At 41.9% G+C, this 26,633-nt stretch overlaps 1 protein-coding gene across 3 annotated transcripts; it reads right to left on the reverse strand.

The window, feature by feature from the left end:
• Positions 1-13,667: 13,667 nt before the first annotated feature.
• Positions 13,668-23,607, reverse strand: MTX3 (metaxin 3). Of its 3 annotated transcripts, none has more exons than XM_071425267.1 (9): positions 23,451-23,607; positions 22,941-23,010; positions 21,414-21,490; positions 19,820-19,912; positions 18,612-18,794; positions 18,397-18,473; positions 17,388-17,545; positions 16,904-16,992; positions 13,668-15,543 (listed from the first exon to the last, which is right to left on the reverse strand). In XM_071425267.1, exons 1-9 carry the CDS (start codon positions 23,529-23,531, stop codon positions 15,433-15,435), a joined length of 939 nt encoding a protein of 312 aa, XP_071281368.1. In that variant the 5' UTR covers positions 23,532-23,607; the 3' UTR covers positions 13,668-15,432. The 3 variants fall into 3 exon arrangements, with proteins under 3 accessions (XP_071281368.1, XP_071281367.1, XP_071281366.1); XM_071425266.1 differs by having other exon boundaries at positions 13,668-15,569; XM_071425265.1 differs by having other exon boundaries at positions 15,399-16,992.
• Between the last annotated feature and the right edge of the window lie 3,026 nt (positions 23,608-26,633).

Below are 26,633 nucleotides of genomic sequence, written 5' to 3' on the forward strand. Positions count from 1 at the left end.
CCGAAAGTCCCCACCAAAAAAGAGCATCACTGAGCTCACAAATTAATGTCAAATGCTCATTTGACAGCAGATCATGTTTCTCTGTGTGGAAAAGGGTGACTGGGGTCTTGTTTGATCTCTCAGAAGAGGTCCAGTATGGGAAGAGAGAGATTCCTGCTCAGTCACTCAGAACAGCAATTGCTGAAGAGAATCAAGTGAAGTAAAATGTGCCTAAATTCCCAACCTGACAACCATGAAATACATCCTCCTGCAAGTCAGAAGTGTGACCCAAGCCTCTCTGATACCGCTGGGCAGTCCAGATGGTGAGGCAGAGCCCTTCTATGAGCCATGAACATTCTGGGCACAGCCAGTAAATTCAGTAGAGAGATCAGTACTTGGGTGAACTGGAGCTTTTCTGGAAACAGCTCAGAAAAAGATTAATCTGATTCTCAGTCAGGAAGACATGCTGTCCCTAAGGAGCTGTCACATGCTGCAGTGCTTTCTATGCCCTCTCAGAGGCCCCGGGGACCTCAGCAGCAGACACAGGGAAGGCAGTGGATTCTCAAATGCAATATGAAACTTGCCTTGGTCTGTTTATTATCCCTGTGCTATCTCGGAGGTGGTTTGTCTTCCATTTGCCTTGGTTGAACATTACAGGGAGGAAGCTGGGAAGACAATGGAGCACAATGGAGACAGGTGTTACAATTTTTTATCTCTCAGGAGGAATTCTACTGTGCCAAAATATCTGAAACTAGTGAATTTTAGCCAGCAGTTTCAGAAAAAAAACCCAGAATGACAGAGTTTGTCATACTGGTTTTGAAATGCTGAGAGTCAGGGAGGGCTGGTCATATCTCTGGAGGAACAGTTGGGCAAACAAGAGGCTTGGTCTCTTGGAGGTGCACTGGTGTGCATTGGCTGGGTAGCCTGGAAGTGCAGCAGGAAGGACTCCAGCGTGTCACAGCCTGGGATGTAGCTCTGTACACAGCCCCACTCTGTGGTCAAAAAGTGAGCCTTGGTCATCCTCTACCTGCCAGTCACTTAACTATACCTCAGATTCCTACTCTACATGGGTGCATCTCATGGCTTTCAGCCCCACTGAGAGGCTGGGATGGGGCTTCCAGAGCTGTGAACTCTGGTTGTGCAAGCTTCTGTGGGCATCATCTAGATGTCTCCACTGTCAATTGGAGATGAAAATTTGAACAGAGGTGAGATGAAGCTGAAATAGTATCTCAAAAAATCCCTGCAACAGGAAGGAACTCATCTGTATACTCAGCACCATCTCAGACGGTTAGCAGGCTGGACATGGACATGCTGACCCAGAAGTTTCACCATGTGGTGTTCCACTGATGTCATGAAGATAGTATCTGAGCCTACATTCAGCATTTCAGTGTGAGGAAAGCCCAGGTTCATTTTGGTCTTTGTGGTTCCCAGGGTGTAAAGTGATGAGTGTTATGCCAAAGGATGCTCAATGTGATGAGTATTTGAATTAGAGTTAACTTTGAAACGGTTGTGTGATGGATTCCCTCCCATCGGCAAGAATTGCTCCAGGAGAAGGAAAAGTTCAGTGTTTAGTAAGTGTCAGAGCACAGCTGCCTAAGGAGCTCTGTGCTGCCTTTTGGACATCATGTTACATGTGTGTCCAGCCGTGGCTGTCACACACAGACATCCCCAACAGTGCTGCCCCAAAGTAGTGCTTACACCTAGCCTCTGTCCAGACCAGGAGCTGCTGGAGCTTCAAACCGTTGCAGCTGGTCTGTACCTGTGCAAGGTAGTAAAACTTACATCAGTGGCAAACACCCCATCACTTGTAAATGAAGCAGGACAGTATTTGGATGACAGTCCTCCAAGAGTGACGTACATGCTGCAACTTGTGATGGCACTGGCTGACTAAACAAAGTCTGCTTTAAAAGAACATAGCTGGAGTGTGCTACAAGCAGTGCTGGTTTTGACATGAGGCATTAAAGAGAAGTCCTTATTGCTTACTGCTATTCCCATTTCAGGAGTGCCTTTGTGTAGGAGTGAGTGTCTAGTAAGTCTTTTGCATCAGGATGCTAGCTTGGATTTGCTGGATGGATTCCAATTCAGACAGTTACCATCTATCTCTGCAAATTTTCCATGCTGTTTCAGTTGGCTACAGAACGATTTTTCATTTCATGTTCAAATCTGACTTTAATAGTTACTTCATACACTTGAACAATTCCTATATTTCACACTCAGTGGTGGGTGGAAGGACGTTAAGTAGCATATACTTGGACCCACTTCAGTGGAAGCTATTACCATCACTGCTAGGGTTGCAATGATGAATAAATCCATGCTGAAGGGAGCAAACCAGCAAAACTGGAGAATATTTCATTGTAAAACCTACTGTGGGGCTTTGAGTACCCTACTCAATATACCAGCAGCTCATGACAGAAATCTATAGTAACTCCAACAGCTTACTAAGTGTTTAGTTCTTGAAATGGTTATTTGTGCTTACGTTAACCTTAGAAAATTATATCTCTCTTCACCGAAAACAAGCTCAGTCTCTGCAACAGTGGCCAAACTCCATCCTAGATGCCTGCAGTCTTACTGTCACCCCAACAGGATTGACTCTTTCTCGGCTAGTCAAGTTCCCTCATTTCCCAAGTAAACTTTTTTCTTCTCTTATATTCCAGTTGTTGAAATTGTTTTGCCACCCTCTGCTGAAAACTGCATTTATCCTTTTCCTCCCACTTTTCACAACCCTCAGGATTATCAGCTTAGCAATGTGCAATGTAGATTCTTGGGATCTGATGTCATCTTGCTTAGCATATGTTACACACTCAAATAAGCTGTTTTGATGAATAATGTACCATATGTATACCTCTCAGGTTCTCCCAGCATTGTGAAGATTTATCAGTGCTCTAATTGTGCATCACTTAAACCAGAATTTTGTTATGTAGGGTTTCCAAGTCTAGTGTTACCAATGGAAATAAAATCCTCATCTCACCCTCTCTTCTCTGCTCTGCATATCAAACCCCAAAAACATTCTGGGAAAAGCCTACTCTTTTGAAGACCTGATCTTTTGAAGATACTGTGGGGATGCTGTGTGCCAGAGTCTGAGATGCTGCAGACCATGATCTCAAGCTTGGGATAAAGACAGTGATCCAGAATGTCCAGACCAGGCAGAGTGGTACCACAATGTTATTGCTGTAGCTGCAGGCCATACCCAGGCCTTGGGTACTCTTTGAAAAATAAAGTTCCCCAGCAGGGAATGAGGGAGAGGTCATGGCACTGCTTATGCCAAGCCAGACACACACTGGAGCAGAGGATTCCTTTTCTGCCTTATGAAAGAGCTGTATAACAGGCAGACCCAGGATACTTTGAGCGGTAAGGGGCTGCAAGTGGTGCCACAATGAACCACGTTCATGCTCAGATTGTGCCTTTCATTTTAACTGATGAGGTCTCAAAAAAATTCCATTTTCTGAGAAACTTCTATAATGTCCTTTCTTGAAAGAATACAATAATTAGTACACAAAAAGCAGAGCTGTGTAACTGGTGCTCATGGACAGAAGCATTGGTCTAATGAACCATGTAATTTTTCAGCTTTATTACTTTCTGCATGTATGTTACTGGCATCATGTGTTTAAGTAATTCAAATTTAAAGACTTTCAAGCTATTAGAGGGAACTGGAGTCTGACCACCATTGTTATATCTGACTTACAGTTAGCAGTACATTCTGTATTCCTGGATCCCATTTGCACCCTGGGAAAACACCAGGAGCAGATGGTTTACTATTCAAATATTACAAGCAGTTCAAAGAGGACTAGGCACCCTGCATGCTGCAAACATTTATAGCATAATCAGCTCCTGCTAGCCACAGCAAACTGCATCAATTAAGTTAGCAGTAAGTACAAGGAGAAAAGCCTAAGGCAATACAGTTTTATGAACATACTACATTGTGTTGCACAGTGTTTAAGATTACAGCTAAAGAGCTGACACAGATGAGAGTTCCATGTTTAGAGCTGAGACTTTACTATTCATGTTAGGTTATTCATCAGTACCAGTGGCTAGCAAAATAAATCTTTAGTTTCATTTTACCTTGAAGGTGTGAAAAGCTCTCAAAATTTTGGTTTTTGGTGAGAAGTATGCTATCTGGAGTGCATTTTTTTGTTGATGTTGATCCCTTAACACAGAGGCAGAAGTAATGGGAAGGTTTTACTTGCTTAATGGTCTTTGGGCAATTCAAAAAGTATCTTTGGTGGTCTTCCTTTTGTCCAACAAGAGTTAAACATTACTGCTCTTTCTTTCTTTCTTTGAGCAAAACAGTGTGAGAGAGATTCTGGTCAAGAGTCTCAAAGCTCAAATTGATACAGAAAATTAAAACCTCATCTTCTATAACTACATCTGAAGTGCAAATCAACCAGAAGGTGTGTCTTTGTTTTATGATTTCTATGTATGTTTGATTTCTAGCTGTATTTTTTAAGTTAATCAAGAGCTGTGTTTCAGCAGACATCAGCAATCAACAGAATATGCAGTCTAATAGTTTTCTTTCTTGCTTATTTAAAGTGAAAACTCTAATGAGTGCAGCATACTCTTTCTTGCAGGTGAAATATTTCCATCGCTTCCTCTTGATATCTGAAAAAATGAAAAGCTGTTACAATCAGCATAATGACTCATTTAATAGCTCAAACAGATCTGTTCAGAAAGCAGTACAACTCATGAAGTACAAGGAATAGTTTTTGTTCCATTAGTCTGTAGGAATAGTGGCTTGGAGGAAAGGATTTCATGTCAAATAAATGCTATTAGCAAAGAGAATCCATGCTATAAATGAAGTTTTAAAATTGGGATTTGAAGACAAGTAATGTAATGTGCTCTACGTTGCAAACAGGCATTGTTACACATCCTTTACACTGCATTTTTAAACTGAGCCACAGGTATTAGTAGCTATAAAATGTCCTCTGGTTATCTATAGGGTTACTGATTCAAGAATAAAAAAGTATTTTTTCAGAGTCAGTACTGAAACAAAGTGACGCTCTGTTTTACTTTTAGGACACAAAACCCAGGACTTGATCAGCTGGCTGCATTTACATGTAATATTATCTTAGTTTAATATGTATTGAATTTTAATACGACAAAGAACTTGACTTCTGGAATCTGAAGAGAATTGAAGTGCATTTGCTGCTTGTACTGTGACAGCCAGCATTTCATTTCCTGGAAGAATCTGCAATCACTCTGTTCAAGGTCTGCTGAGAATTGAGACTAATTGTGGTGACAAGGCATCATCAAGTTTGGCACTTCCACGGCAACTAAAGTTCTGTTCTTTTTTCCAGAGACCTAAAGACTTTAAAATACCTTTTGGGAAAGCCCACAGCTCTGCCTCATATATTTGACTCCTCAGGAAGATCATTTTCAGTGAAGAAAGAAGTTTGGGAAGGAAGGAAAACAAAATTCACTCATGCCTTAACCCAGCTGATGTTGTACAGAGAAATTCAAAGGGTGAGTATTGAATCATTAGGAAGGAACAAGATAAAAAGCTTCTATCAAGAAATAATCAAGAATTTTGGGTTTTTTTACTGTATCATTTTGTGAAAAGCCCCAGAATATTCTCACTCTTAAATATTCTGGGGCAAAAAAATTACTAGTTCTCAACAAAAAGAGAACACATAATTTAGAATGTCAACCTGCTTGCTCTTTTGAGTAAGAAACCAAAATTTCACTATCCTTTCTGGTACTCTGAATACTTTTGTCTTGTACTGAAGTACTTGTAAAAGAATGCACTTTTAGCATGAGGTGCTATAGAACACCTTGGGAAAATCAGGCAAGGGGATTACAGACCGCTCTAAGTGATGAACACACAAACAGGTTCCCATGCAGGATCCTTTCTTTATATTCCTGGATATGTTGCTTGCTGCTGCAAGTCTTTCTTTGGCTCCAGCTCCTAGTACAGCACCTTTCTTCAGCTCTTGTCTTGTGACTTCTGAGGAGTAATACCGTGAGCTGTAAAAACTCCTTTGCTTTCACTTTTGATAGATGGATAAAGAGATCCCATCAGCACCTGGGGTCTCCAAGGGCACCTTGGGGGTCAGTCTCAAGAGGTGATACAGCTGCACATCAGGCTGGGATATATCTGACCATGAAAGACTCTTTGTCTTGCTTAAGTGTACAAGTGCATGAGTGAGGAGATATTAAAACACAGTAAGAAACAATTTAGGTATCCTAAGTCCTACATGCATACTGGTTTTTAAAGAACAGTATTTCAAGCTTCAGAGCCCCAAAAATAATATTTAATAATAAAATAATATATAATAATCCTTTAAAAAGAATCCTTTTACAAAAGCTTTCCTAAAGATTTGCCCCTGATTAGTAACTTTTTTCTGTGATTTAAACAAGAGAAATGCATACATGTCTTTGATGAAATATTTAGTTCACTATCTCCTCATTCATATGGCATAGGATATTCTAGGAACACATCCTGTTTTCCTTCCGAAAAGCAACATCATTCCAACATACACACCAAGCACTGTGGATGTACCTGAAGTTACCAAGAAATTTCTTGCAGAATTCAGCTAGCAAATAATTGGGAAGGTCCTGAAAAACTATGAAGAGCAGAGGAGCACAAGCAATACACATGCTTGTGTCACATCAAGCTATCTCATCTGGTCAGTGCTGGTGTTTGACCAGTAAAAGTAATGGAAGCTTCTGCAAAATGCATCAGAATAAACTGATTTTGTAAAAATGTGGCAGAGGGAAAAGTGGGAGTAGGTTAATAAATCTGCCATCAAATATAGTCAGAAGAAATAAGTAGGCAATCTAAACTCACCTATATCAACTTTAAATGATTGTGTATCGGTCCTCTCCAGGGTGTGTCAGCTTCATATGAAGAATTTCCTAACTTTTTTTGTAGTGATTATCTCAAATAAAGTTTCAGGAAGATATCTACAACTAAAGGAAGTGTTACTAAAGCTGAAAACAAACAGAACAGTTATTAAGACCTCAGGCCACACTAAACTGACTGAAAAATAATGAAAAGGATATCATTATTATTCAGAACTGGCAGCTAATTGCTTAATGAAAATTAGATGGTTTACATACATTTTGTTCAAATGGCCTTTGGAAGAAAAGTGGTCTGGTTTTGTTCTGTACTGGCCCATTTACGGCAATATGCTATTTCAATAATAGCTCTAACAGATCAGCAGATGCAGTGAAGCTATGCAGGCTCTAAGGTTGTTGAAAACCCTTCAAATAGCCTGACAATTCAGGGAGCAGATGTCATTCTGGCACTTACTGTTTCTTATTCCAAGAATACAATTTGTGATTCAGGAACTAAGATATTTCCTGTATGACAGTGAACAATTTTCTTAATGGTGAACAAAGAACCTCTCAAAACTGACTTTTTTTTATGTCAGACTTTGCCAGGCACAAGCAAAGAACAGAATACAAGAATTCTGTGCACCAGAAACGTGAATTAAAGACTTGAGAGTGGAAAATGCAGTGTTATGCAGATGAGGGCAGGACTCTTCTACCAACATGTGCCCTCACTGAGAAGGAGGTAAGGAAGTCTTCCTTTACTCTGCCAGATAAAACAACAACCTCATGCTTTGCAAAGATTTTCCAGACTACAAACCACTTTAGGAACTTGCTGAGTACTTTAACCAGCTCTGAAAACCAGCCCCTTGTATTTCTCAGGAACACCCACCTCTCCTGCAACAGGATGAGTCAGACAGCATCCAGGAGCTTCATTCCAGGAATCTGGCCCACTCAGAAACCCAGAAAAGAAGCACAGAGAACTGACATTTTCTTGATAAAAGGGAAAGCACAGTGAGCAAACACTCTGCACAAAGTCTACCCTGAACATTGAACAAAAGGCCCTAAAATTGCGATGGGCTTCTCTTCAAGTGTTTGCCTTAATGAACTATACAGGTTAGTAAAAGAGACATCTGCCCCCACTTTTCTATCACTAATATCACAGCTTCCTTCATTTAAACTGTGCATCAGGCTTGTTTCTGAGTCAATCCTTGTCACAGCTATGGGTTAATTTCTGATGTCCCAAGACAGGGCATCCATATTTATTTGTCTTAGTACCAACCGGTTATTAAATCCCAGGACAAAAGCTGTAAAAACAGGAATGGTAACATTTTAACATGTATTGGAACTTCCCAAACTAAACACGGTGAGCAATTATATGGACAGCTGGCAGCTTCAGGTTCAGTCTTCCTCCATCTGGTGGGACCAGAGGAGAGAAAACTGGAACAACTCCAGTGTCAAGATACACCAACGTAATTCAGGAGCCTTCTACACCAAACCAACATAAGCATGACCTAGTGTGACCTGAGGCTGACCCAAGAGAAAGCTGAGCTGGTAATTAGAGGAGAAATGTGGGTAGTGACCACTGTCTTTCACTGGGGGACTGTCATTTCCACTGTCCGAGTTCTCTTTGGAGTCTCTGGTGGAAATTGATGTCCACTGATCAGGGCTGCAAGCAGCACAGAGCCCTTGGGGATTTCTGTCATGACTGCCCATTGCTGGAGACAGTATCTAGCTGATAGGGTGCCTCCCACAAAATATTCTTCAGGGAAAAAAAAAAAGTATTCTGCCTCCTTAAGTCCTTTTGAGCATATCACTCCATTGCTATCTTCTCTGCACTGGGTGCCACTGATTGCCAACACCATTTCAACACTTCGTCTTCCCTCTGTAAACACAGCTACCTGGCTCAGCTAAAATAAGGACACCAGCTAAACAGAATAATCCTTGTGTGCAAGCTAAGAAAGCAAACGGAACAGGTGGGAAACTGCTTTCTTACCCCATGGAAGCCAAGGGGATTTCTGAGATTTTCATATCCTGCACCAAGGAAACAGGACCTTTCAGGGATTTTCGCGAAAAATAAGGTACTTCTGCCCACTGCAGAGAAGCTACTAATCCATTGGCTCAGACACTTGCCAAGAGCTGTGGAGCAGCCAAAATGAGTTATCACTTTCCTTAATTGAGAGCAGAGAGCTGAAATCCCTTTCCCACGTAATCACAGAGTATCAGCTATTCCAGGAGAATTTGTGCTTGTTCTGTATCCATCAGTTCCCTTCTCTCCTCTCCAAATTTCTATCTGGGTATGAGCAATCCTTCCTGTCCAAATCACTACATTTTTTTGCAGAACATGTAGGTGTAAATAATTACTTTTCCATCAGCAGTTTCAGCAGGACATGTCTCACTGGCCATGGAGGTGCTGTAGCTCGTCCCCTTACCATGGCTGCTGCTGAGCAGTTGTGTGTTGGTTTTACATGTCTTGGTTTTTGGTGGGAAGTGATTTTCTGTGAGAAGCTTCTGGAAGCTTCCTCCGTGCCTGGCAAAGCCAGTCCTTGGCTGGCTCTGAGAACAGACATGCTGCTAAGCCAATTATAGAAGCTGGTAATGCCTCTGTAATGACATATTTAAGAAGGAACTCAAAACTGTGCGCAGTTCTTCCGAGGGGCGGGGAGGCGTGGCGGCCGGGGCCATCCTGGCACTGCGAGTGTCCATGTGGCCAGTGTGACTGTGTGGCCAACGAGCCTTGCCTGTCGTGCCACCCTCAGCCAGATGTGCTGTGGGCAGAAGGACAGGGGCAGCAGCAGCAGCTTCTCTCTTTTCTGCACCCTGCATGGGGAGAGATGAAAAATGGCGCCAGCGCTGTGGGCTGGCGGGGCCACATGGCCTGTGGCAGGAACATGGCAAGTGACTCCTCAGCATGGATCCAGATGAGATCGACCTTTCAGCACTGTGAAACCCTATAAGGACCTTTCAATTGACAGAACTTGAGAATAGTACCTATGGACAACAATTTTCTTCCAAGCCAGAGAATAGGAAGGGGTAAAGTCACGTGAGGAGAACCAACATGGTGGCACTGAGGTCACTAAAGAAAGAGGGAGAAGAAGTGCTCCAAGTGTCAAAGCTGAAATTTTCTTCTGCAAACTGTGCTAAAAGACTATAGTTAAGTAAGCTGTCCCCTCTGCAGCTCATCAGGTCCCCAAGATACATGCACAGATCCAAAAGGATGCCAAAAAACTGCACTATACTATAAAAAACTGCACTCGGGTGGACGAGTAACTCACAGGCAACAGTTTTGGGAAGCCTGTTTTGCCCATGAGGAGGACTCATGTTTGCAGCAGACTGGGTGTGGCTGCTGCTCATGAGAAGAGAACCAAGTTGGAGAAGTTCATAGAGAACTGTCTCCCATGGGGGGACCTCACAGTACAACAGAAGACTTTTTTTCCCTGAATGAACAGAAGAAAATTCAAAGTAATGAACTGACTAAACCCCCCATGTTTTGTCTCCCTGCGCTGTCAATGGGAAAGAGGGAGGGGCTGGGAAGAAAAAGTGTTCTAAAAGTTTATTTTAGTTCTTATTACCCTCTTTTAAATCTCTTAATAATGAAATTTTCTTTATACCTTTTAAATATGACCCTATTTTGCCCTTGTGTTTTTTTCCTGATCCTTATCTCAACCCATGAACCCTTTGGGTTTTTCCCCTCCTCTGCTCAACTATAGCAGAGGAGAATGAATTAACAGTTTTTGTAGATGCTTGGTCTTTCAACCGTGTCAAACCATGACAAGTTGTAACATACTGCTGAAGGGATTTTCAGAGATGTTTTTCACTAGTGGCCAACTCAGAGCAAAACTCACTGTGAAATCCTGGCCTGAACATAGCCCAGTATATGTTCAGTGTATGTTTCTTTTCACCACAGCAAATGACAACGCAAGCAAAATGAACTCCACTTCCATCACTTGGAGGTTGCTTTGGGTAAGTCAGAGCTTTGCAGGGACTTCCACTCTTTTGTTTGTGCTCTCCCTCTCTCACCTCTCTGTTCCTGACAAACAAAAACTGTGAGGTGTCTGTGTGAGTTGGCAGGCTGCCTAGCTGCCCTTGTCAAAATGGCTTGGTAAATTTGACCTGAGTACTGAATGTTTACACAAGGATTGCTTCTACTTAATGAGCTGCTTGATACTCAGGGGATATAATTTCTGTGCCACATTCTGAATTTTGAAAACAGTAAATCACCAACAGAACCCACACGTAACACTTGAACATATACAAGATTGGAACATTGACATTCATGATGAATAAAACCCATGTGATTTTAAAGATAAATGAGTAAAAGGGAGGTGAACAGCACTGAAGAACATCCTTGTGCCATGGGCTGGTATACTGCAAGATCTTGCTTGCTCAGGAAGTACAGTGATTCCTGGTCTCAGCTTAACTTTTAGTGAAATACAGTAAACTGTGCTCACTTGGTCCTGCACTGAGGCAGACTGGCCTAGCACATTACAAATATGTTTTTACCAAACTTGCAGCAAGTCACTGGATTCCCCCCATGTTTTGCCCACAAGAGCAGCATATTGTAACTCTTGAAGCAGCCTTTCAGTCCCAAATACCATGACATTCATAAAACTCTGACAAGAAGTCATTGAGAGTGAAAACATGGCCCTGATGCCTCTCCCTTGATCACCTTTTCTTTCCTTCTCCTTCCTAGGTTCTCCATCCAATCTGATCTGATAAATTTAGGGAGCTGGGATTCTGTTCCTGGGACCTTTCCTCCAGGCACAAACAGCAAACCAGCATGGCACAGGGAACCTTGACTTAGTTTTTCCCTTCTTTGCTTTAACACATCCCTCAGACAGTGCAAAAAACTCACTTGCCATCCTGGCAGCTACCTCTGATAGAGAACTCAGCTCCAGAACTGCTCCTGGCCCTTATGTCTGCTGGGCAGGTCTCCACTGGGTGAGGAGGGGACCATAGAGTGGGGCTTGGCCTCTGCCCTGCTGTCCAGACCAGGACAAAAGGCACTACAGGAGGATTAAGCCCCACATCACCATTACCCTGGCATGGCTGGGTCTCACACAGGTGCAGGACAGCAGAGTTGCTGAAGGCCTCCAGGCCAGATATCACATACCCTTAGCCTGGCAAGTGGGGAATAGCTTCTCACCAATAAACATGCCTATGATCAACTACTTAGGACATCTTGTTGCCAACTGCACAGACCATCCAGATTTTTGAGCTACAGTATAGTTTGTCAAGCTAACATATAAAGCTGGTCTGCCTTTCTGCATGGGGGGGGGAAAAGAAAGTGCACTATAAATGGTTCCTGCTGCAATGCCAAGAATTATACCAAGGAAAAGAAACCTGCTCAAGGGAGTCTGCAAACCATTTTAACCAGGAATCAAATAGGGCGGGTTTTTTTCTTAATGGAGTGTTATGCTACATTAGCAAAAGTAATGGGACATCATGAATGTGTAAGCGATGTAAGTGAAAAGCCTAATATAACAGTATTTTCAGAATGGGGGTGGGGGAGGGGGAGAGGAAAAGGGGAAGGGAGCAGCAGACATTTTTGAAGCAGTCTTGGAAGTGTTATATAGAACATATTTGTAGCTATTAATTTGTAACCTTTTTAATCTCATTTCTTCTGGAATATATATATATACCTACAATTAGGTGACACAGAAAAACACAAAATAGCCCTAAGGATATCTACATACAGCTTTTACCAGAAAATTGCCTGGGAGCAGGGGCATTAAATTTGCAACCTGCCAAAGTGGTCCACTCCGCTTATAACTGGCAGCTGGATAAGTTGCTTTCAAGGTAAGATCTGTTCCTAGCCACCACCTTTCCAGGGGGAGGGCAAGGAGGATGAGGCTTATCAGCTGCCATGGTAGCAGCATGGCCCTGGAAACCCAGTGGTATATCCCACACTTGCACATCGTAGGTGTGTGCACCAGAAGCCAGAAGGGAACATGTGAACCCTAAGTACTTAGAGATTGCAGAGCCGCAGAAGCTACAGCAGCCAGTGCTCTGCACACAAGGCAGGCTGCAAACAGTGGTTCCAAGGCCACACCACTGCTGCCCAGGCAGAAGGCTGCCTGACTCCTTGTTTCAGACCACCCACCAGCTCAGCAGTGGAGGAAAAGCCAACCACCACAGCAGGTTTTCATCTTATGGTAGAGTTAGGCAGCCAGGGCTTCCTTTGCACACAGCAGAACAGCACATGTCCAGGACTCAATCATTACGTATCTGCTCTAAGGAGACAAATCACAACTCAATCCCATCTTTCTCCCTTAGCCAGAGAAACAGCTTTGACTATTTCAGATGAAGAGAGTTACTCAAATTGACCCCACCCTGGGAAGCATTCACCTCCCAGCTTCAGAACTCAGGCACACAAAATATGCCAGGGTAAACTAATGGGCAAGCCTGAGTTACCAGGCCAGGGATGACACTGCCCACATAAAGGAATCTGGGCTTGAATTCACCTTGGATAGAAAGTGAAATAAGGAAGTGTATGGCTTTGCAACATCACTATTTGCCTGGGATGGTGTGCATGACTGCAGGCAATGTTTGCTGTGACCTCCAGCCCTGTTGTCCTCTGCTATCAAGTGAATGAAGTTCCATAAACATTGGTTTACCAAAATTTCAGTCAGCCCAATCACATGGCCCAAAGCTCACATTTAGTAAGATCAGCAAATGTGTGCCTCCTCATTCCATTTCCCAAAAGCAGTTGTTTTGAAAGAAAGGAATGGTACTGAAGAGGTGTGATAAAAATTTAAAATCTGATCTCATGAATATGCTAAGATGTTTCCATTTCTTGTCCTAGCAGTCAGCAGCATTTTTGGTTGGTTTTTTTTTTAATAGACAAGATAAAACTTTTCTACAAGGAAATTAGAAAAACACTGAAAAAAATCAATGTATATACCACAAATACTCTACCAAAATTGCACTAAAAATGCAGAATTTTAATCTTGGAATAACAATCCTTTTTACAAAGAGATTTTATAGGCTGAGTGTATGCATTCACAAAAGCGACAAACTAAGGCATATTCTCCATAGCCGTGTTTGTAAAAGAAAAGCTCTGGAAAGCTATGTGACATGATCTCACATAAATCTTGTCAAGGTACAGGCAGTATGAATTTTAAACATTTAAATTACTTTTGCATGTAATGGACTGTCAGTTTATACAGTTATGAGTATGAGCTAAATTAATTTCAAATCACTGCAACAAATACTCTAGTAAGAGCATGAAGCTTAAACAGTATTTTAAAGTGCTCATTAGAAATCCATTTCAATTAAGAAATGTTAAAGATATTACATTCCTTACATATCAAGTCCAAAGGTACAATATGTACACAATCTACCACCTTGTCTTTACAAATAGGAAGTGATTTATCTGTGTATCTCAAACATGACTAGTAGCCAAAGTGAAGCTGAAAGACTCTCTTGATTTGGCCAGAAAAACAACAAAATATCCCCCCCAGAACAGTTATCCCACACATACTGCTATCAGAATTCTGTATCTGAAGCACTGCCACTTTGGCCAATCTCCTTGTCTAATTCTCTTTACACCTACTCATGAAGCATCTGCCAGTACTTTGCCAGTAAAAAATTATAGCATCTCTCTTGTAACAGAATTGCTTGGGTCTCTAGAACTGGGAAGGCTTCTGTTAAAGACAAAATGTAACTGAACAGAATAAATATGCCCTGCAATATACCACAGTTTGCAAAGAGAAAAGAGCTCTTAACTAAATAGCCCATCATATAACAAAAATTTTGACAGTTGTTAGTTAATTTTTGGATCAACTGTAGTGCTTATTAAAAAATAAGATGAAACTAATTAAGAGGCATTTGTGACATTTAAAAGCCTACATCAGCTTTCTTATACAGCCCTAACCTATCCCTTTCAATCCATAGATGCAGTACATTTGCTAGTTAAGTCTTGTCCTGATAGCAACTAATCAAACGTTTCCACTCACTACAAGTTTTCTGTGATTTTGACTTAACAGTTTTGCAGCATGTGGTTATTACTCTGTGCACAGGTTAAGCCTGTTTCACACAAAGGACTAATTCGAGGTACTGTGAAATGTTAGCACTGTGCATCATTTTAATCCCCATAGCGCACATGCTTTTCAATAATCCCCTTCGAAGTACATGACAAATTTTCAAAGATACAAACAACCATAAAACACAAATCCCAAATTCATTAAAGCACAATAAAAATATTTACGTTCCTGTCATTGATTTCATGTCTCAGCTGCCATGAATGGCAACATTTTGTCTTTTCAGACTTTGCAACTGGACTTTGTCCTTTTCAGACAAAGAGCATACCCACTCACATACAGTAACATGATTACAGTAAAATCAAAACCCACAAAATAAAATAGTAGTGAACATTCCATAAGCAGATTCTTAACTTTAGGTAAACATTTCTGCAAGGCTAAAGGCAAAAATATGCTGTACAAAATCATATTAACATCTGCAGTAATAAGCTTTGTTTAGCTTAGCTTAGCTTCAGTGTAGTGTGTGGCCAGCCTGATCTATGCAATTTCTTAAAAGAACAAGTAGATAGAAGATTGTAAAGCTGCAGTTCTTCTCTACTTGTACCCATTAGCAGATTCTTCCCTTGCAAAACATTCACGTGTAAAAAAGATCTACTGTGGCACTCAGTTGAGTTACAAAACACACATTTATGGGCAACAGGAGATGTCAAGGTGATAAACGACTCATTGGACTGCTTTCTTCTCCTCCTGCAGCAAGCTTGAGCGTTGTGAGCTTACGAGGGGGATGCTGAGGACTCTTGCGAAGGTTGTCGTCCATCTGCAGAGAAACAATGAGAGCCGGATCTGGCAACAGCAGAATATAGATTGTACAATTAGTCTTATTTGTCATCATTAATACTGGGTTGGTTGGTGTATGTTTACTGTCAGGACCAGCAACAACTGCTGCTTTGGTTTCTTTCCACTTCCAAATATACATTTGTGTTCGAGCTGCTAATCATTCCCTTACATATAATGCATCAAACCCAGGGCACCTGGATGTTCTTCTGCTCAAGTTATCTGGTCAAGATTACTGAAGGAAGCAACACCAATTCTAAGAGGTCAAATATTGTACAATAACCAAATACTGAGAAGGCAGATCAAGAGTCAAACTGCTAACAATGGATGCTTCTGTATATTCAGCAGCATGCAAGAATAAAATCTTTTGAAATCAGAAATGTTCTGGAGATGCTGAATGAATTTGTATTAGTCACACATTTCGAAAAGTACGTAATAAAGCACTTGTGATAAGACCTTTTCAAAGACAGGTTAAAATTAATCTCTGGATATAAACAATTTATATTTTCATAGGAAATCACTCTAATGCCCTATGTGCAATGTAGTCTGAAAAGGTTTAGTTGGTACAGAATAAAAGCACAGGGGAGATCTGCAGAGGCTGTCTAGTCTACTCCATTTCTTCAAGTCAAGATCAGATTTTCCTTAGTCATGCCTGACAAATGTCTGTGTAACCCATTGTTTAAAATTTCCACAGCCACACTTCAATGACAGAAAAAGCATCAATACCTAATGCTACAAAAGCTGAGCATAGTTAACGATCTATTTCACACACTGATCTTCTTCAGAATAAATGCCTTCTACCCTTTCAGTCAGAGTGTTCTATCTACATGAAAAGGCTAATTCTTCACAAGTATTTTTCAGTTAAGTTGTATAGCTTTTGATAAGTGCTGAGTGACAGCCTTAGAAACAGAGAACATGAGAAAAAACAGCTAGATGCAGAACAAGGAGGAGAAGAGTGACTGCTGGGTAGTTACTACAGCATGCAGCTGGGAGCAAGGAAAGCTGGCGATCAGTCTTAATTTGCAGGACCATTTCTGAGTTTTGACCAATACATTTTCCTCCTTTTTAGCTGAATGTACACTTGCAGAAAGATACCACTCTGTTGGTGTGCACACCTGCAAGACAATGTTCTTTTGGTTGTATTAAAAATACTTTTTAGTGCAAGGCTTCATTAATTCCTCCTTCCAAATGATGTAATATCCTTCCCGCCTCTCTACACACTCACTAGAAAAGAAGTAATTAAAATAAAGTCCACTGTACAGTTGCAATTGCCACGCAAGGATATCTGTGAACAAGTAACCACAACAAAGCAGTAAAATTAAAGATACTGAAGCAAAAGTAACCTTTTCAATCAAGTTGGATTCCTTATTTACAAGCTGTGTGAGTTTCTGCAGATTAGCATCTGCTGTATCGTGTCCAGCTGGAGAATGGCCTGGAGAGTGAAGGCAGAAAGATGAAGAGTGAAAAAGTATTTACAGAAGCTTTTAAATTCTTAAAAAAATAAAGTCACATTGAAGAGAATTCATGCAGTATTTTAACGCAAAGAAGAATTTAAGTGTAAAAGCCATTCCATGTGAGAAAATAAGAACTACAAAGCATGAGCTGTAAGATTTTGCCAATGCTTGACAGAATCTAAAACTGAGTATTAACACTTGCTTTTAATTTTGAATCCTTTCTGCCCAACTTTGGAAGTTTCTTCATTTCCCCACAGAAAGTCTAGCATAAACTACATGAAATCTAATCTGCCTTGGTTCACAGGTGGAATCCTGGAGCACTAATCCCAATATGGGTAAAAATGACAAAAAGGAGAAAAGAAACACAACTTACCTGAGACAGTTAACCTGAAGTAGGAAGTTAAAATATCATCACAAAATCGGCACAGATTGGGAAGCTGTTTCAAGTGCTCTTGCAGATGTACCCTCGGGAAGCACACTTTATAAATTGGTGCAAGGAAACCAAACATGAAGGCATCCAAGGTGGTAGGCCTAAAAGAGTGACAGGAAAACACTGAAGGGACTTGAGATAAGACTTTTACAACCTAGTTTTCCGTATATGTCAAATACCACTCAGGAGAGAATACAGTCAGTGCTTCTGTCATTCCACCTTTGCCTATCGACCTGGTAAATGCTTTGTACCAACTATCTACTCCTTTCAGCATCTCTTAACTAGAGACATGCTGACAAGCTGAAACAGTAATGTTAACATCACAACACAGTCATGCTATCCCATACACTGATAAGCAAGCCCCTCTAAAACACCTTTCTGGCACCATAAAATTCGTGGAGGGCACCAGGGGACCAGGATCCTCCCTCATGGAGGATCAACTGCTAAACTTCAATTGCTAAAGAAGAGATCATGCTTTTCAGGACCTGTTGGCTCTGTGTTGCTAGCCCTATCTGCTCCCTGCTCTGCACACATACCACAGGAGAAGTGTTCCTGGACCTATGCCCTCCTCCCATGAGGGCAGTAGTAGCACCTCAGCCTAAAGCATTTTTTTCTTACATACAAAGCCAGGAGGAGACATTCAGTAGCTAGAAAAGGGCTCTCCAGTGCACCTCACATTTTCTTAGCAGCTGTGGGAAGCATTTCTCTCTCTGTGGAACAAAGTAGGATAAGAGAGACACCACCTTGACTCAGTCTGACCACCTCATTTGTGCCCTGTTTGCTTACTCAGCTTTATCTGAAAAGCAGACCGTGAGACATAAAACTACTGGCAAGCACTTTTAACATTCTGGGAGGTTAAAAACAAAACAGAAAGTTCAAGTGTTCATAGAGTGGTGTGGTACTTTCTTCATTACTCATTTACCAAAATCATTTTTAAAAAAATCACACTCACGTATCTCCAAAGAAAAACTGAGATGTTCCCAATCTCTTCGACAGGAGATTCAGGCACTCCTTGGCATCTCTGTATATCTGATGAGACACAAGAGCCCTAGGTGTAGCCATGCTGGTATGCACAGAACCATTCATCGTTTAACAGTGTGCTAAATTGTTTAAGTTCTTGTCTTTGACAGAACCAACTTACAGAACTCCTTACTGCATAACCCATACCTGTGCTTCCACTTCAGTGAGACTGTAGAGTGGAGGGCCTCCCTTGGTCAGCAAAATCCTGTTCAGCGCTTCCCTGGACATCTTTCCAGGCAGATACAAACTCAGTGGGAAGGCAATCCTTGAGGCAAACCATGGCTTTGTAACACTGCAGTAATTTTCAGCCTCAATCCAGAAAGTGTGCAGCTGTATCAACATGAGGAAAAATGTAACTGAAATTTGAATGTCATGAGTAGACATCTCATGACACCTGATATGCAAGATCTCTCTCAGAAAAGCAAAAGAACCAGGAATTATTGTAATTTAAGGCTATCAAGCTCTGTAGAGGAATATACTAATCCTCTGAGTGCAGGATTACACAAGGAAGGAAATAATTATCTTCCAAATAAAGAAAAACACCAAAGATATTACCGAGATCTATATGCATCTGCATAAAATTACATACACATTATATGTACAGATACGTACACACACACACACAGAGTATATTGAAATTATATTGCAAAAGAGTTGCATACAGAGACATAAAGCAACAGGTTTGAAGTTCCTGGAATTTTGCTTTGAAATTTTATATAAATCTTAAAATACAAGATACTACAGAATTATGAATTTGAAACCAAGGTCAGCTGAAAAGGCTAGCTCATGATACCATCTGGTCAGAGTACTTTTCACTGTACAAACTGAAGCCAAAGTCATCCAAGAGAATCAGTATCTGTGAGTCTTACAGCTCTAATGTAATTACACTGAAACGGTGAGGGTAAATGGCCATGTATTTATACCCTGTATTCAAAACTGAAAAATTAAACTAGTTATGGGCATTTTAATTTATTAGAAGTTTTAACTCAACAGTTCAAAAGGCTTTCAGTTGTGTGTCTCACATCAGACACATCTTAATTAAAAGTTTTTCAGGAAATCAAATGAACCAAAAATGGCCACAATAAGGTGTTTTCAGGATACTGTTCCCCAAACACCAACAGAAAAAAAAAACCCCTAAGTAAGTGTCCTTTTAAATGTCTTTCATAAATCTACTTTATTACTTGACACTTCACAAATACACACTTATTTCCTTTTAAAAAGTTGGTAGGCAGTAATTCCAAAAAACAGACTAACAAAACAACTATGTTCCAGCCAGTGCTGTGGCTCTCACATTGGGCACCTCTGTATTCAATTCCAAGTATTTGGACCATTACAAAGTATTTATTAATATTTACCAGAGCAGGAAGCAATTTCTCTTCAAGTAGTGCAATATATGCCAGTGTATCAGCTCCTTGTTTTGCAGACAAATCATAATCAGCATTGTATTTCTATGAATTAAAAAAAAAAAAATAGACTTACAACGAACTTTCAAAAAACATTATCACTGGAAAGTTACTTCAAACTTAACACCTATCAAGGCAGTAAATATATATACAATATTTGGAACAGAAAGCATGCACTCAACAGAATTTTCCTCTAGATTTTCCACCTTCCCATTCCTAGAGCTTTGGGCCCTCCTATTTCCAAAATAATTCTTATGTCTCCTTTCTATTGGTTTCCAAGCAAATGTCCAGTGATACACAGGCAATTTTTCAATACTGAGGGATGTAGCAAACCTCTAGTAAATCTCCACTGTTATTTTTCAAGAAGCATCTGACACTTCAGAAGGTGTAAGCATAAAAAAAACAAGCATGCATTCCCATATTTTGCTTCTAATGAACATTCTAGAAGTTAAGAAATTGGATGGTAACAATGTCAGGGAGCAAACATACAGCAAAATTAACGCAGTTACTGACTGAACTTTTAATTCTAACAGTGGATTCTTCTAAGATACATTGTAAGGATTGAAAAACTGGGGGAGGGGGGAGAGTGAGTAGATTGCTTCATTAATTTATAAACAAAGGGCCAGTGCTGACACTTGAACATCTGAAAAGAAAGCATACAATTGTTATACTTTAACACAAACAAGGGCTTTTCCCCCCAACACTATGGAGCCTTTGGTATTCACATGAATACCAAATTCAATCCAAATGAATCTGAAACTTCAGAATTTCAAAAGAACTGTCTAAAATTCCATCTCAACTGCAGTTTTCATTTCTGTTTTTCTCCCCACAAAGATTTGAAGTTTCACTAACATGGCACTCATCAGATCACATGACCACGCAGGAACTGCATTTCTAATGTAAAAGCAGTATAGTGGGCTAGAAGACCATCTTGGGAATAAAAAGATGATGCCATGGTTTATTAGGTATCTTTATACTTTGTGAAAAGAAGAAACTGTACAGCTTTTTTCTTTGTGTACAAAACATTAAGAGTCCTACAAAAGGCAAGCAAGAGTCCATAACGTGGTGTGCATCCAGAAATGCCTGCAGACCTCTTTATATTACAAGCTATAGAAAAAATACATAGATTAAAAACAATGCTGTATATATTAACTTTCAAAAAAAAAAAGAGCACTGGGAAATGACGCATTTAAACTATTAACTAAACTATGATATCCTAGGTCTGCAAAGTCATAATGACATTGAAAATGTTATAATTACAAGCAGGGTGATCAGTACGGAACTGCTCAGTTAGGGACAGTTTGTTGTCCTTTCAATTTTTTTTTTTCATTCTTATTTTTAAATCTTTTACACAACTAATGATAAAACTTTTAAACAGCAAATTCTTGTCCACCATTTTGCAATTCTCATGCCAGCATGAGAAAAAGAAAAGCACTGAGTCTGAACTAAACTCCAGGTTTTTGGAAGCCTGTATCAGTGTATACAAAGGAGACATGCAAGAGTCACTGCGAGTCAGGGAAAACAAATCTTTTTGAAAGAGAACTACCTGCTTTCTTAAAAAGTTTAGTATTTTTGCTGGCTGAGAAATAACAATGTCTTCTGATACCAGGACTGGTAGATCTCCTAGAAGGCATAAATAATACAGTTAATTTGTACAGATGACTTTTAACTAGAAAGCAATCAGTCACGTTATGTACTTTCCTTTTCTCAATACCATGCTCTCATTTTTCTAACATGTAAACATAAACTTAAAATTTTACACAGTAGGAGAGTTCCAAAAAGGTAACAAATACTTTACTAATAAAAAACATTAAAAAGGGTAATATCAAATCAGACTGAAGCCAGTGTTTTTTGCTAGGTATCCAATACTTTGAAAACCAGGCTACTTGTCTGGATTTCAGATGTTCATCTTAAGACAGAAATTCCAGCTCAGTCCAACTGCCCTCTCAATTCATCCACCTCTGAGCCTCTTTCCAATTTTTCCTCTGTCCTTCCCCTCCAAATCTATTTTAACCATCTTTTGTTCTCTAGCCTTTCTAGAAACAATGCCCAAGCTACCACCACATAAACATGAATTACTAAAAGAACTAGTACTTCCCTTTTGCAAGAAGTTGACTGGACAGCCTTTAGTCATAACACTGCAGGATCAAAGCCTATAGAGTGCAAAGTCGCTGTGACAGGCTCTACCTTATGGCACATTCACAACAGAACTGCCAGAACGAGCCCAATGGGACAGTGCTAAATACTATTAAATTATCAATTATCACCAACAATTACTACTTAAACTGCTTTCTTAACTGATTTTATGTATTTTCCTTATGAAGATATCCCCCAAATTTCTACAAGTCCACCCAGCTAGTTCTTGGTATTTTCCCCTAACAGGAAACAACACACTGAAAACCAAGAACCAAAGGCTCAACTTCTGCATGAATACAGTACTGCCTGAACTGATTAATGTGGTTAAGTCTAAGTGACATTAACCCTGCAGTGATTTTACCTCTCTTAAATGCACCAAGACAATAACTGCTGAGTGAACAAATAAGCAATGAATAGAAGCATCCAAAACAAAGAAGTCCTCTCTGACAGCTTACCTTCACCTTTTCTCAGTCAAACCCTCTAATTCAATACAATAGCAAACATCCCAGCTAGTGTAACTGTGCTGAGGTTCACATTCCACTTCCACCTGTACCAACTAATTAAGCTATGGGTAATTAAACAGCTCTTCCATACACAGGTCTAGTTACTACGTTCATAAATATGCAAAGTGCAAAAAGCTTACAAATTTGCTTTCACTACACCATCAACTGAATGAAACAGTTATGTACTTGGCATTACTGCTTTGTTAACTGTCTGTTGCCTCACCCATACACATTATTAATAAACAGTCCTCTAGAGCACTTTATTTATGACTTCCATTATTTCATTCTCTCAAATTCATCACACTTGATCCTGTGAAGTCATTCAGTTGGGGCAGACTGCATTCATGAACACAAACCCAATGCAAACACAGAAACTGGAACCTACATTTGTAACACGGCTGTGATTAGAGCAATAAAGGCTGCAAAGATGGTACCTTTCGGAGTTCTCCAGGACTTATTTATAGTATTCACTGTCAGGGGAGCACCAGAAAATTTGGCGTAAGCCTACAATAAAGATTGGAGGGCAGGGAAGAAAACCTGTCACAATGCGTAAGAAAAGCATAAAACAAGGCTTCAGAAGTTGTGTTAAACACCTTCGTGCACTGAGGACCAACCACCAGCAGGTGCGCGACGGGTTTCGGCTGGGCTTCATTGCCCTGAGGAGGCTCCAGGGAATGCTGGGCAGAGGCCCCGCTACCCCCGGGAAGGGCGGCAGCGCCGCCGGGAAGGGCTCGGCGCCCCCGGGCAGGGCGGCAGCGTTGCTCGTGTCTCCCGCGGGGAACGAGCCAGGCGCGCACCGCGGGCCCAACATCCCGCCTCCCACCCCCGGCCTCTCCCGAGGCAAGAAGGAGCTCCGCGGACGTCCGTGCGAGCAGCGGGCAAGCCCCGGGGCGCCGGCGCTCCCTCCCTCCCTCCCGGGCCGGACGGTGGCCGCCGCCCGTTACCATGACGGTGAGAGACTCCGGGTGCAGGGACGGCAGCCCCCAGTCTCCTCCCCAGCAGCTCAGCTCCATGGGAGCCGCCATCTTGTCCGCCGCGCCGACAGGGCAGCGCGGCGCTGCTCCCCCCGCATGGCGGCGCCAGAGCGCCCGCGGCCGCGCGCGGGGCCCGCCGAGGGCTGAGAGCGCCGCCCGGAGGGACGCGGCCGCACGGCCTCCTGCCCCCGGGATCCGCCGCCGCACGGGCTCTTGCTCCCGGGAACCGCCGTGCACAGGCTCCTGCTCCCGGGAACCCCAGCCCGGCCTCCTGCTCCCGGGAACCCCCGCCCGCGCTCGGGGCGGCGAGTCACCGAATCAACTGGGTTGGAGAAGGCTTCTGAGATGATCGCGACCAACTTTTGGCCGAACACCGTGTCAACCAGACCATGGCACCAAGTGGCACATCCGGGTTTTCCTTGAACACCTCTAGGGATGGTGACTCCACCACCTCCCTGGGCAGCCCATTCTAGTGTCTAATCACCCCTTCTGTGAGGAAATTCTTCCTAATATCCAGCCCAAAACTCCCCCGGCACAGAACTTAAGACTATGTCCTCATACTACCCACGTCCCTTCCCAGAAGGACAACCCCTGCCTGGAGGAAAGGAGGTAATGAAAAAAACGGTAAATGTCTTCCCCGAGGCGCCTCCTTTCCACCAGGCTAAAGAAACTCAGCTCTCTCAGCCCCTCCCCACAGGACTTGTGCTCCAGAGCCGTTCACAGCTCTGTTGCGCTGCTCTGGACTTGCTCCAGCACCTCAATGTCCTTGAATTGAGAACTGTGTCCTCTTGTCCGACAGGACTAGCCTGGGAGAAGAGGCCAACCCCTCCCAGGGAACAAGGCCGTTTCAGGTTGTATCCAGGTGGGGGTCAGTCTCTTGGGAAGGGACATGGGTGGGCAGTACCTGTGATCCTGTGGGGAAATGCTGCAGCCGTAGTCCTCTTGAAATGCAAATTTTGGTACTGTCTGGCCGAACCCTCACCCTCCAACCCTGACACTGCACACAGAGTTGTGACTTTTCATAGGAGCAAAAGAAAAGATTGTGATTCTCAATCAACGGTGATGAGCAGCCATGAGCAGCTTGGCACTAGAAACAAGGAGCTCTGATCATATGTTACCAGTTTTGACCAGGTTATAATGATAACCATTCAGTGTGGTTTTAACTACAGAGCTTTAAAGGCTTCAAGTTGTCAGCTGTTTATTCCAGAGCTGTGAAGACATGCCACAGCACATCTCTAAATGCTAAGTCAAGTTTCCATCCTTCCCACAAAATGAAAAAATACCACATGCTGACTAAAAAAAAACCCTGCACTGACCACCCTTATTTAGGTCTTCTATGCATAAGGAGAGTAAGGAAAAAGCTTCATTTTTCCTTTCACCTTCCCAGATCCACAATTTCAGATTTGCTTGAAATTTGTTGAAGAAAGTGTGACGAAAATTTATGCCACAGATCTGAGATCATTCTGCTCCATTTATGAGGAACATGGAAGAAAAAATACATACCCACTTTTTCCCTCATAAAACTATACCACTGGAAATATTAACAGAAGCAATTTTTTTAATTGCTATGTTACATTTTTCCTTCTAAAGACTTATTTAAGATATATATTCTAAGGATATTTTTAATGTCTTTTCCTCCCTACAGGCACCAGCTAACTTCCCAGTCTGTCCAAGTACTTTGCTTTGGTCCTTTCACCTTGTGAACTGAGATGCAAAGCTCTGAGAGGGAATTGTGGAGGCTGGCAGCTGTGATCCCAAAGATCTGTTTCTATAAGGGGTATTTTACAAAGGGCTCAATACTTATATCAGCCCTTTTAAGTATCTTTGTTGATTTTGATGACCTGGACAAGGGGATCAAGTGCACTCTCAATTAGTTTGCAGGTGACACCAAGCTGGGTGGGAGTGCTGATCTGCTGGAGGGCAGGAAGGCTCTGCAGAGGGATCTGGGCAGGCTGGATCATGGCTGAGGCCAATGATGTGAGGTTCAACAAGGCCCAGTGCTGGGTCCTGCCCTTGGGTCACAACAACCCCAGGCAGCTCCACAGGCTGGGGCAGAGTGGCTGGAAAGGCCCTGGGGGTGCTGGTGACAGCAGCTGAACATGAGCCAGGCTGTGCCCAGGTGGCCAAGAAGGCCAATGGCATCCTGGCCTGGATCAGCAATGGTGTGGCCAGCAGGGCCAGGGCAGGGATTGGCCCTCTGTACTGGGCACTGGTAAGGCCACATCTTGAATGCTGTGTTTAGTTTTGGCCCTTCACTACAGGAAGGTCATTCTGGTGTTGGAGTGAGTCCAAAGAAAGGCAATGGAGCTGGTGAAGGGCCTGGAGGACAAATCCTGTGAGGAGTGAGCAAGGGAGCTGGGGGTGTTTAGCCTGAGAAAAGGATTCTCAGGGAGGACCTTATCACTCTACAAGTACTTGAAAGGATACTGTAGATCGGTGGGGTTCAGTTTTTTCTCCCAAGTAAGAAATGTTAGAATAAGAGAAAATGGCCTCAAGTTGCATTGCACTGTGGAAGGTTTGTATTAGATATTATGAAAAATTTCTTCACTGAAAGGGTTGTCAAGCATTGAAGCAAGCTGCCCAGGAAAGTTTCCTCAACATTCCTGGAAATGTTGAGGACACATTTTAGTGGTGCCTATGGTGGTGGTGCTGGGTTGATGTTTAGATTTGATGAACTTAGAGGTGTGATTTTAAGAAAAACCTAACTATTCTATGAGCTTTTCTGTCATATGGCTGTTCTTGAGGCAGGCTGCAAGAAGGCTTAGGAGGTAAATAGGGAAATAAACTTCGCATTGCCTTAAGGCCCAGTTTATCTCTGTGTTGTTGTGGAGTCTGGAGCAAAGATAAAAAAAAGAGGCAATCTGTACCTTCCCTCCCCCACGTCAGGAACTTTTTCCTCTTGGTTGCCTAAGTGGAATTCCTATCAGTGTAAATGAAAAGTAAATAAGTGCATTGAAGATGGATATATGACTTGACTTGAAATAGTGGAGCTTCAATTTGTGTTTTAGGAAAGCAAAAATTCTTTTGAAACCTGTCTTTGAAATTTGAAACCTTTGAAACCAACATTTTTTTTTTAAATGAAGCAGGATCAAAACCAGGAGTGTTGATATAAATAGGGAAGGATGTGTTTTAGAGCTGATACTTCAATTGCCT

This window comes from Agelaius tricolor, unplaced genomic scaffold (genome assembly GCF_023055355.1).
Source record: "Agelaius tricolor isolate 1412-34295 unplaced genomic scaffold, bAgeTri1.0.p SCAF_4, whole genome shotgun sequence".
In the NCBI taxonomy this organism is placed as follows: domain Eukaryota; kingdom Metazoa; phylum Chordata; class Aves; order Passeriformes; family Icteridae; genus Agelaius; species Agelaius tricolor.